This window comes from Protomyctophum bolini (assembly GCF_963924005.1).
Source record: "Protomyctophum bolini genome assembly, chromosome: 2".
NCBI lineage: Eukaryota > Metazoa > Chordata > Actinopteri > Myctophiformes > Myctophidae > Protomyctophum > Protomyctophum bolini.
Window position 1 is genome coordinate 26,100,489 of NC_137863.1, and position 12,563 is coordinate 26,113,051.

Consider the following 12,563-nt stretch of genomic DNA (forward strand, 5'->3'; position numbering starts at 1 on the left):
TGATAGTATGAGTAATTTAAATAAATTATAAGAATACAATTATGGCACTCCATCGATGTCATTGGAGCAGTTTAGTCTATCCAGATTGGAAAACATTGGTTTTTATCAAGTCTGAATAATAACAAAAACACATGGAAACAGATTTTTGTGGATCAGATTTAACCTAGGTGGTTTGAAAAGTCTGATTTCTAAGGATGTATCCAACAAATGTACCTGAAATACACCAGCAATCAGTCACTGCATAGCTGAGAGTGTACACAGAAATCAAAACACGGATAAGGATAAGGATTTTGATTAAAACGTTTTCAATCATTTGCACCGTGTGACAAATAGATTTCTCAAACATTTTCATTTCAAGGCTACATCCATCTTACACTTTGATTGATTTAAGTATTTGCAGACTTATTGTACATTTCAAGCACAACTCAATACAAAACCTTTCAGAGTTAAGGTCCATTCTGTTCCTAATTATCAATCATTTAGCTGGGGACCACTGACCCCACTATATATTTTTTAGAAGAATGAAGAATCAGTGGCATGCAGCTTTCTTAAACCTGTTACAAATTACAGTGCCTCGGTTCTTCCACAAGATGGTAGCATTGTAGTGCAGTTGCAGAGTTACAATAAAAACGAAAATCCTACGTGTCGCTTTCATTTCCTTCCGAGTAGATGTAACAACTGCAACGGTCCCCAATGCAACGTTCCACAACAACATCCAGCAACACGCACGTCCAGACGTCCTCCTCTCGTGTGTTAATGTTTTAGCGTGAGGATGAGTGGTGCTAATGGTGATAATAGTCGTGGAGATGTTCGCGTTCCTCTGAGGAACCTGCTCAACTCCATCCAGTGTGTCAGAGACACGGTTAGAGGTAGGACACGTTTAGTCACATACTATAACAGCATGGCGTTCACATGCATGCTAATGCTAACGCAAATCTGCTAACTATAGCTCTATACACAGTTTTTAGTTTTTAAGAGGGCCTGAAATGTGTCATGTGTCTGTCCATAAACAGACAAACAAACTAATAAATAAATGCATTCATTTCGGCGGTAGTTGGTAACCTTTAGCAGTCTAGTAACTGTCAAATGGTCCTGAATCAAATCTGTCAAGTCTTGTCGGTCTTTCTCTCTCCGTCTGTCTGTCTTAGTTATATTAGTTCTTCCATAGCAGGGATCTAATGACATGGTGGTCTTTGTAAACACATTACAGTGTTGTTCAGACTCTCTGTGGTTCTCATAATAATAATTATAATGTTTTGGTTGTCTGTGTATTTTTGTCCACAGATGGCGAGTCCAACGAGTCTGACGGAGCGTTCAACCTCTCCAACTTCTGGGATACGCTGAGTTGAGTTGTTTTCTTGTTCATTCTCATTCGGCATGATCAATCATTACTTACAGTGGCTTATTCATCAAACCATTAAGACCTGGGAACAGTGGTGTCATCATGACACCATCGATGACACCATGAGTACCAGCGGCGTTTTAATGACGTCACGTGCATGTGCGCATCGAACACAGAACAGCTGATGTAGCCTAAACCTATTGTTAAATAGTGTATGAGAGTTTCAGACACAAACACAAAAGTAGACTTACGTCAGGCAAACATCTTTACTGCACACTAGCAAAACTAAAAAGTTTGCTTTGGACCAATGAATCTGTTCTGGAGGAGGAGGCATTCTTCTTGTGTGCAGAACACCACACAGCAGCAGCAGTAGCCTACTGCATGCTGTAAGTGTGCATGCTTACCATGCGCTCAGGTATAAACAGTTAAAGCTGTCCTGTTGTTGTCAAAAGTGACACAAAGCTCACAGTGCATTTCGATGAACTGTAGATCTGCAATGTTTGCTATTTGGTCAACAGCAAAGTATATAGGGTTTATGTTTATCTTTGTCTCATCATTTACATTACATAAGTGTGTGTTGTTCCCTCACGTCCTTTCTTTTGCCCCACATCTCCTTTCCCTCCCTGGAACGAGGGAAACGAGATGTGGTGTGTTTTTATGTTCTAATTTTCCGTAATGTGGGCTGACAGCCTCGTCCTTTATGTCTTCATGTACATCAAAGTAAATGTCTCTCTTCTGTTGTCAGACCAGGCAGTGAAGACTGTGTCCCAGGAAGCTACTAAACTCAGCCTGGCCTTCTCCAAACCCCCAGTGCCATCACAAGAGGTCAAGAGCAATTAGAGCATTGTTATTATTATAGTAGTAGTAGTGCTACTACTTACTGTAAGTCGCTCTGGTTATGTGTGTGTTCGGCTGAGTATGAATCTCAGTGTTGGGTTCCTATCAATAAAATGTACACTGCATAATCTGCCAATTCTCAGTAACCTACTCTGTGACCAGAGCAGGCCCTGACTTTACTGAGTTGACAAAGAGGTGTGAAATAGGACACCAGCCATAGATAGGGGGAAGCCACCAGCTTCTCTCACAGGCACACAGCGGGGGTCCTGATAAGGGCATATTCTCCACTGTCTCACATAGCCACACGGCCCGGATTCACTTCCTGGAGGTGACAAACAGCCAGCACCAGTGGAAAGCTTTAAGCTGACCAATGACTGACCGGCTGGCACAAACAGCCAATCACAGGAAAGGCTGATGTTCCAAGGCAGCACAGAGGGTTTAAAGCACCTAGGTCCTAGCCTGTGTCCCCTTGGACCAGATTCTAAGCAACCAGGGCTTAAAAGCTATCTCAGTTCCGTGACCGTCGAAGAGACGCTATCCGGCAGCTAAACCCTTTTGTTAAACCAAGATTAATCCAACCTCGTGTACATTGTGCACGATGAACCAGCTGTGTATCACACTGCACAGTTTTACCTAACTAACTAATCTAATCAAAGGCCTGAACAAGGGATAACACTAACCCGATTTAAAGAGCTAAGCTCATTGTGTTAAAATGTATGTTTATGAAATCATAATAAAAGTATATAAAAGACACATGAGTAATGTTATTTAGATTGCGAATGGCCTGAGATTCGAGTAAATACGTTGACCCTGTGTGAAGTTGTGCTCCTTTCGGAGGAGATAGGTAGCACGATAATCGTAGCAAGCTATAAATCTGAACAGTGTGTCTGCTAAATGCCTAAATTGTAGGTAGTTAAAATGGGTTCTATAGGCCGGTAGCCGACAGGCACAGGTCTAGTAGTTTAAATGTCATTTGCGATTGCAATCAGTAATAAAAGTCAAAGATGGAGTGCCACAATTTCTTTCATTAAGTATGCCTGGATTGCCTGATGGGTGGTTATCCATCCTGAACTGAAGCCGCACCCACAGCTGTAGTTGTATGATAAAGGGGGTATAGGGGCTGCTAGTGTGATGTTACTATATTACTGTTTATTTCATTGGCCTGTTTGACTGTCAAGGGTTCAGCCTCCAGGAAGAAACCCTAAATACAAACTTTTACATCATTGCACATAAAAACGACTCCAGGGTGTCTAATGAAGTACTGTCACCTCATAGACACATGAAAAATACAAAAATTGTGGCACTCCCTCTTTAAATGATCCAATACAATTTCTGGGCATCTCTGGGCTGGCAGCTGATTGATCAATCGGTAGTTCGGTCATTGTTTTGGCTTGATGATATGTACAGTACTAGTACTAGAGCATTGAGTTTAGCAACGAGTGATTATGCTTAGTATTAAATGTCTGATATCCCTTGTTTTCATTCTCTCTACCTCCCTCATCCCCCCCTCCATCCATCTCTCTCCATCACTCTCCTACCACCTGTCCCTCGCTCCAGGATGGTGAGAAGTTGTCAGAGACGATGCAGAAGAGCATTCTAACTTTGTCTACTGTTTACTATTGGCTTCCCAAAAGTCAAGGTACGGTAACAGCTTTGTATAATTATTTGTCTAGCTGTACAATCCAGTTTGTCACACTTTAAGTTGCTTCTACGAGCCCGGGCAGCTGGCGTAGCCGTCTGGGCACCAGCGTGTCTGCGTGTTTGACTCCTGATCCCGACGACCTTTTCTGCGTGTCACCCCCCATCTCTCTCCCTATTTCAGGTATTAGTCTGCGGCGAGCGATCAGAAACGCCACAGTAAACGTACTGCAGGGAGTCATACAGCTAGTAGAGGTCATCCTGAGTTCACCCCTACAGAGGTACACACACACACACACACACATACGCATGAACGCACGCGCGCAGACACACACACACACACACACACACACAGAGACACGCACAGTCACACACTGAGAATCACCCCAGACTGGGATCAACTTATTTCACAGTTTTGTTATCCAGTCCAGAGTGGACATAACTGTGCATCGTATCCGGTCCAGAGTGGACATAACTGTGCATCATCGTATCCGGTCCAGAGTGGACATAACGGTGCATCGTATCCGGTCCAGAGTGGACATAACGGTGCATCATCATATCCGGTCCAGAGTGGACATAACGGTGCATCATCATATCCAGTCCAGAGTGGACATAACGGTGCATCGTATCCGGTCCAGAGTGGACATAACGGTGCATCATCATATCCGGTCCAGAGTGGACATAACGGTGCATCGTATCCGGTCCAGAGTGGACATAACGGTGCATCATCATATCCGGTCCAGAGTGGACATAACGGTGCATCGTATCCGGTCCAGAGTGGACATAACGGTGCATCATCATATCCGGTCCAGAGTGGACATAACGGTGCATCGTATCCGGTCCAGAGTGGACATAACGGTGCATCGTATCCGGTCCAGAGTGGACATAGCGGTGCATCGTATCCGGTCCAGAGTGGACATAACGGTGCATCGTATCCGGTCCAGAGTGGACATAACGGTGCATCGTATCCGGTCCAGAGTGGACATAACGGTGCATCATCATATCCGGTCCAGAGTGGACATAACGGTGCATCGTATCCGGTCCAGAGTGGACATAACGGTGCATCGTATCCGGTCCAGAGTGGACATAACGGTGCATCGTATCCGGTCCAGAGTGGACATAACGGTGCATCGTATCCGGTCCAGAGTGGACATAACGGTGCATCATCATATCCGGTCCAGAGTGGACATAACGGTGCATCGTATCCGGTCCAGAGTGGACATAACGGTGCATCGTATCCGGTCCAGAGTGGACATAACGGTGCATCATCATATCCGGTCCAGAGTGGACATAACGGTGCATCGTATCCGGTCCAGAGTGGACATAACTGTGCATCATCATATCCGGTCCAGAGTGGACATAACGGTGCATCGTATCCGGTCCAGAGTGGACATAACGGTGCATCATCATATCCGGTTCAGAGTGGACATAACGGTGCATCATCATATCCGGTCCAGAGTGGACATAACAGTGGATCATCAAGCATGGAAACCAAAAACACGCTCCTCCAAAATGACTCCCCTCGATGACCAGAATGAGTCATTGACGAATCTGACAAGTTTCTTCAATTACTCCATGGAATATGTTGTTTGGTGTATACATCTTTTATTCCAAATCCTATCGCGACTGGCGATACTATAAGAGACTAGCTACTTGATTCGACATTCGTGTGGGGGAACAAAATGCTTTTTATTTACTCACCCCTTTTCATTGTGCTAGTTGGAAAGCACTTTCTAAATTTGTTTTCAAAATTGTCTGACTGTTGTACTCCAGTCTGTCTCAGGAGCAGTTGAACACAACAGGAACTGTGTGGTCAGCATGTGACCGCTTTGGGCAGCTGCCTCAAGGTTAGTACATAAAACGGACCAGAACATGTTATTTTTCATTGGATTCTTTCACGGAAATGATTGGATTATATTATTGAGGGGCGCTAGCCCCTCCTATGTCTCCTATGTCCACACAGTACACAAACAATGAAGACAAAAGTGTGTAAACACAAGCATGTGTAAACACAAACATTAAAGACAAAAGTGAGGACGAAAAATCGCAAATTGTGATTGGCCAGAATGAGATGATGTATGATGATAAGAGCGCCCCTCACTTCACACGGGTGTGATTATATAATATTACATTAAATATTTTAAACATTTAGTTCATGCTTGCTTCAGTCCAGGTAACTCTCTCTGTCTCTTTCTCTCTCTCTCTCTGTCTCTCTCTCTGTGTCTCCAGATAACAAGGCAGCCGTGTTGCTGGTCCTGTCTTCTCACATAGGAGTGGTCAAAGATGCCGTAGAGGAGATTGAACAGGTGTGTGAGAAATAAATGAATTACGCTATATTTGCCGTTTTTGAATCATTTTTGAAAATGTGTAGAGACAGGAGACAGTTACAGGAAACCAATAGGCCTATGAATTGAATATGAAGAACCCCGTCACTACAATGGAAACAAGCCATACCCCCTTTTTGAAACTAGCTCCTCGCCACTCGCCCTACACACTTGCACATTGGATTTTAATAATTGAGACGGCACCGGAATTCCCATCACATCTTGGACCGTCTCTATTATTTATATACAAGTGTGTGTGGCGAGGAGCTATTTTCAAAAAGGCCCATAGGCTTTCTTGGGTTATAAATCCTCTTGTATTGAACTAATGTGCCCTCTCCTCTCCAGGCTCTGCTAGAGGTCAACGACCCCTTCGGCGACGTTATGGACGACGACATACAGGAGGGGGCAGGGCCTCGGGATAACCAGGACACCTATTGGTCGGAGCAGGACCGGCACGTGATTGGTCCGTGCCAGGGTCTGATGAAGGCGTCGGCGGCCTGTCTTCGGAAGCTGACGGCGGCGGTGAAGAGAAACGGTGACGTCGCCACCGCCCAGAACATCGAGCAACTGGACGACCTCGCTGATGTCACCAACCACATCAGTCCTGTGTGGGTACCATTACATCTTTATTTATCTAATTTATGGATAAATAAACTTAAACTTATTTAGCAGTTCTTTTTTGACTAATTTATGGACATTACAGAGGCTTCCAAATATGAACACAAGCATACATTTGTAATCAAGCTGTAATAATAATAATACCGGTAGCTCAAATGTATATATAGCGCTTTTCAAAATACCCAAAGCGCTTTACATAATAACACTAGGAACAGACTTTATTCAGACAAAAAAACAAAACAGATCAGTGTGAAGTATATTCTGCACCTAAGTGACCCTGTGTTGTAGCAGCGTAGTCTAGGGAAGAAAGGAGTCAGGAAGAGGATCATAGTCTATGAATGATGAGGGAAGAAAGGAGTCAGGAAGAGGATCATAGTCTATGAATGATGAGTGAAGAAAGGAGTCAGGAAGAGGATCATAGACTATGAGGGAAGAAAGGAGTCAGGAAGAGGATCATAGACTATGAGGGAAGAAAGGAGTCAGGAAGAGGATCATAGACTATGAGGGAAGAAAGGAGTCAGGAAGAGGATCATAGACTATGAGGGAAGAAAGGAGTCAGGAAGAGGATCATAGACTATGAGGGAAGAAAGGAGTCAGGAAGAGGATCATAGACTATGAGGGAAGAAAGGAGTCAGGAAGAGGATCATAGACTATGAATTCTGTTCAGGCAAGAGGATCATAGTCTATGAATTCTGTTCAGGCAAGAGGATCATAGTCTATGAATTCTGGTCAGTTTTACTGAACAGAGTTCTCTCAGTTACAAAGCGCCACGGGCAGAAGGCCCTGCGGCATTATGGTGTCACATCTCAGCAGATCTCAATGTGAAGTTTGTGAACACACCACGGCAGTTGACAACATTACAGTATAATAACTTCAGAGTCTAGAACTAGCTGATGGGAGCCAGTCAGAACGTTTACTCACAGGATGTAGGGCTGGGCGATATGACGATATATATCGTTTTCACGATAGAACATTTTCTATCGTGAAAAATGTTCTCTATCGTTTATATCGTTGTGTCGCAAAACAAGCGTTACGGCAGTGTTTTACGTCACAGCGCCCAGCCACGCTGTGCTGTTATGTCATAACAAACATGAAGAAAGATGATGGCTGACGAGATTCAGAGCGGTGTAACACTAAAGTAACCGGCCAATCACTGTTATAAATGCAGGTTTCATGTTGGGTCAAATTGATAAACTGCGTGAGCCATGCATGTTTTACACAGTTGAACAATTGAGCTTGTCCGTCGTCGGGTGCAAACTTCTTCTAAGACTTTCCTCTTACCTGTGCAGTCCTCCTGCTGCGTGTCTGTCTTGTTTTATTGTTCCAAATTTTTTTTTCCATTTTAAAAGTCCTTAATTCAGCAACAGCTTCCAACAACAACAACACAGACGCTAACTTAAGTTGTGTTCATCAAAAAAAGAAAAACCTCCACCCATATACGCACAGCTGGGCATGGACAGTGGACGACGCGGTCGCGTTCTCTCTCACTCTATCGCCTGTAGTCAATTAAACATCGTTAAGCTGCCCAACGTCTTTAACAAACTACACTACAACTACAACAGAACATGTTTATTCCCTATACAGAGCTTAAAATGAACTAAAACAACTGTGTGGTGACAAACTGTGACATGAGGTATTTCTTTTTTCCTTAAGTAAATTGAATGCAGACACAGGCCTGTACTTCTGTTTCTGAATGGGAACGTCTTATTTCTTTATTTTTGCTTTTTAATTATCAATAATAATAATAATTATTATATATATTTTATTTTGTATTATTTTTGTACTTGCTTTGTTAGGCCTGTCTGTGCATGGGCAGGGCATCAGTATTATACCGGTATTCATATAATTAGACTGGATATTGTGTATTTACATATTGTAATTGGCATAAGTGTTCTTTTCCTGTTTTTTGAGTGGTGCAACCACTATAGACAGCTATGTGTGTGTCCCTGTATCCGAGCATGGAAATAGCATAATTATTGTCACCATCAAGTGTCACTGTTGTGCAGCCTAACACACAGACAGAGGCCAGGGACGAGAGCTTGTACAGTACAGTACAGTGCGGTATAGTACAGTACAGCCCAAGTACAGCCCAAGTACAGTAAAGTACTCTGCCTGAACAATATTTTTTTTAGATAAAAAAATAGGTATCGTAAAAAAATATGCTATATCGTGAGTATATCGTTATAAAATAAATTCTATATCGTGATATGAGATTTTGTCATATCGCCCAGCGATGAAATTCCTGTGAGGGTAGGAGGGACTCATGGCAAATGGCTCATGTGACTACATTATATATTTTACCAATAAGAAAAATGAAATACCGGTAACATATGAAGTATGCAGAACATTGTTTAACACATGTGGGAGCCGTAATATGTTGCATTCTAATGTGCTATTATGATTGACGTAAGGTATGTCACTTTAATGGGCACTGCTTAGGTAGTAGGCGTGTCACGGGGGCTGGGGCGCTGCCACTCCAGTTTTCATGGCGTTACCTGGGTGAGGGAAGTTGGATAGAGAGAGGAGGTGAGCGTGGGAGAAGACATTTCTGTTGACCGTATCAATCGCACCTTTATTCACCTTAACAACCACGTTCAGTCATAGCTCAAGCCTGGGAACTGTTGTGACTTACGTGTGGTGACAAGAATAAATGGTAAAACCTACAGCTGGAATGGACCTGAATTCATTGCGTGCGCGTCATACAAGCGTCTCTTTACTCTCATGTTTAGCTCCTCGCGGCGGCCTATAAACCGCCACAACAACATGTAATGAAAGAGGTAGGAGGTGTTCTTATCTCCAAATGATTAAGCTATTTGTGCTTAATCATTTGGAGATCAGAATACATCCTACCCTTTTCATATTTAGACTTGTCAATTCCGAAGAAGAGCAGAGCGTTCTCTCAGCACAGCTGTTAAGGTTTCTTAGATAAGTTACCATGATAGGATCTGCACCCGGCCGGAGTCCCGGACCCATGGGGTGCTTGACTGCAGCTTTGTTTTTACAGGCTTAATGGTAAATAACTCTGATATCTTCTAGGGATCTCACAGTCTAAGCAAGTTACCATGCAACCAAACAGTATGGGGGATATACAGCTGTCTCAACTTACACCTCCTGTGTGTCAGCCATATGTACATGTGTCTAGATCTGATCCATCAAGTGCAAGGTTAAAAAGATAAAGGGATAAACGAGAGAAGGGGGGACATCTTAACCAGACCTCAGCTTTGGAAAAGCTATCCTGAAATGGTGGGTTTTGAATGAGAGGAGAGAGGGAGCAACTTAACACCATGGTAAGGAATGCCGGGTCTAAAGTAAAGCATTAAACAGTTGAATATCTATTCAACTTGTTTCTCATGCTCATAGAACACTTGTACTGTTGCCAGCTGTGAGTGTAGACGGGATACTCCTCCTTATCTAAACAGATAACAGTCTACTCTAAGCCCTGTTTCTCAGCTCACAGTTTATGGAAAAGCTAAAGCAATATAACTATATATAACTATTATTTCACTTCCTCAATGGTTAATGAATGTAAATCTCTCTGTCTCTCTCTCAGTGTTGATGACCTGGCACTGAGTCTGTATCCTCGTATGGACTACAGTGGAGTGGAGGACAATGTACGCACGCACGCACACACACACACACACACACACACACACACACAGTTCATGTTTGTGCACAAGAATGCAAGTTGCAAGCGTAATGTCCATTGTTATGCAACCTGTGTTCTGACATTAACGTTGATGTGTGTTTGAAGTCCAGTCTCATGAAAACGTGTTTCTGTCCACAGGCTTCTAAAGTGGCAGCAGTGGTGAAGAAGGTTCTGGACATCACCAGGTGAGGATTATTTACACCTACAGGACGTGGCTGTTAACGGCCATTGACATTTTAGTTGGCAATTAATTGCCTACTATTGTCCAGTACTTGATGATTTAATTGTGTTGTCATTGAACATAGAAATTACATTCTTGTTTCCCTTTTTAAATTTAGCAAATTGTACATATGACAAATAACTTAAATAATAATATATATACAAAGAAATTAATATTGATCCACTAAGACCTGAGGCCAATTCTACACATGCCTTCCCAGCATCCTGCTAACATGGTGCCACCCTCTAGCTCGTGTTGTCAGCACAATTTTCTGATTGCTGGAGAGAAGAGGAGACAAATCTATGTACTGTATAATCTCTGAAAGAGTTTCATCCGCAACACAATTGTATACAATATGTAGTGGTCCCTAATCTGTCTCTCAGCTAAGAGGTCCTTGCGCTGAAAATCATTGAAGACCCCACTATAGCAATGATTGGTATCAGAATATAGCTTTAACAAACTTAAAAAGTCCAGTCATGTATGGTAAGTCTCTCTCTGTCACTGGCCGAGTCACGTAAAGCAGGGGTTCCCAAACTTCTTCATGCCAAGGACCCCCATATTGACACTAATTAGCCCCGCGGACCCCCATTTGAAAAGATATGCCAGGGACCCCCATAAGAGAAGATTTTTGCGGCATTTTACAAATGTACAAACACATTTGTACACAGAACGAGTTACAGACCCATAAGGGTCCATTTTGGTTACAAACTATCATTTAGTTCCAGGGACCCCCATGAACTCCTTCAAGGACCCCTGGGGGTCCCCGGACCCCACTTTGGGAACTACTGACGTAAAGCGCTCTCTCTCTCTCTCTCTCTCTCTCTCTCTCTCTCTCTCTCTCTCAGGTCCAGTCATGTGTGTGGAGAGTCAGAGCTGACCTGGGTTGAGTTCCTAGAAAGAGCTGTCGATCACAATCTGCAGAAGACCAGACTCCTCATCCAACAACCAGACAGCTAGCGTGTGTGTGTGTGTGTGTGTGTGTGTGTGTGTGTGTGTGTGTGTGTGTGTGTGTGTGTGTGTGTGTGTGTGTGTGTGTGTGTGTGTGTGTGTGTGTGTGCGCGCGCGCAAAAGCAAGCCAAGTGCGTTAATACAGGAGTACAAATATGTTTTTATGTGGGGAATGCAGAGGAATATGAATAAAAGTGTTTTTCTCCTGTTGCATATGTGCATATGTGGAAATCCTTACTAATTAATTTACCGACTTTCAGTCTAATAATTTCTAGCAGAAATTAAAACTCAAATGATTCAGATAAAAGACATTGACTCAAGTTTCAGTAATAATGATATAGAAATGCTTATTTACAAGCGTGTTGTGAACCAGACGTAAACCAGAATCCTCATTGAAGCACATGTTTAAAATAAGCTGCAGCGAGTCCACACAAGGTACAGAGGTCATTGCTTGCATCAAGTAGGTTAACGGAGTGAAGAACATGCTTTTATAGCTAGGGGGCTTGCCTTCCCTTTGAACCTCTTAACTAGTAACTACATCACATGCTGAAGAATGGATAAGTTAAATTTGGATGCTACAGGTCCTTCACAGCATCCTGCTAACATGGTGCCACCCTCTAGCTTGTGTTGTCAGCACAGCTTTTGTTATTAATTACTCCTGGTTGCTTACTCACCTACCCTGGTAAAACATGTCATAGGCCATAGGGTGTATGTATGTGCCTATTCTGATTATTACCCATTTTAGAAGAGTTTACATCATCTGCTGAGAGCTAAGACCTTGACTCACAACGACATTAGATACAGTAACACACACCCGCTTTAGGGATGCCCATCCTCTATTCAGGCTTCAGAAACCAGTTGGAACATGTTTAACAATATTAAAGGGACACTTCACCCTTTTTGCAAAAAAATGTATGTTAATGAGTCCGTTTAGAAGCTTTAGAACACTTTCCTGGGGGTCTTTATGTGTGTAATATGTGGTTTTAGATA

The 12,563-nt window shown here is 43.0% G+C and overlaps 1 protein-coding gene across 1 annotated transcript; it reads left to right on the forward strand.

The window, feature by feature from the left end:
- The first annotated feature begins 699 nt into the window (after positions 1–699).
- Positions 700–12,407, forward strand: ccndbp1 (cyclin D-type binding-protein 1). Its single transcript, XM_080775037.1, has 11 exons — positions 700–869; positions 1,285–1,344; positions 2,088–2,167; positions 3,737–3,818; positions 4,002–4,098; positions 5,591–5,664; positions 6,047–6,123; positions 6,487–6,749; positions 10,310–10,370; positions 10,544–10,590; positions 11,471–12,407. The coding sequence occupies exons 1-11, from the start codon at positions 773–775 to the stop codon at positions 11,580–11,582; spliced, it is 1,050 nt and encodes a 349-aa protein (XP_080631163.1). The 5' UTR covers positions 700–772; the 3' UTR covers positions 11,583–12,407.
- Positions 12,408–12,563: the final 156 nt, after the last annotated feature.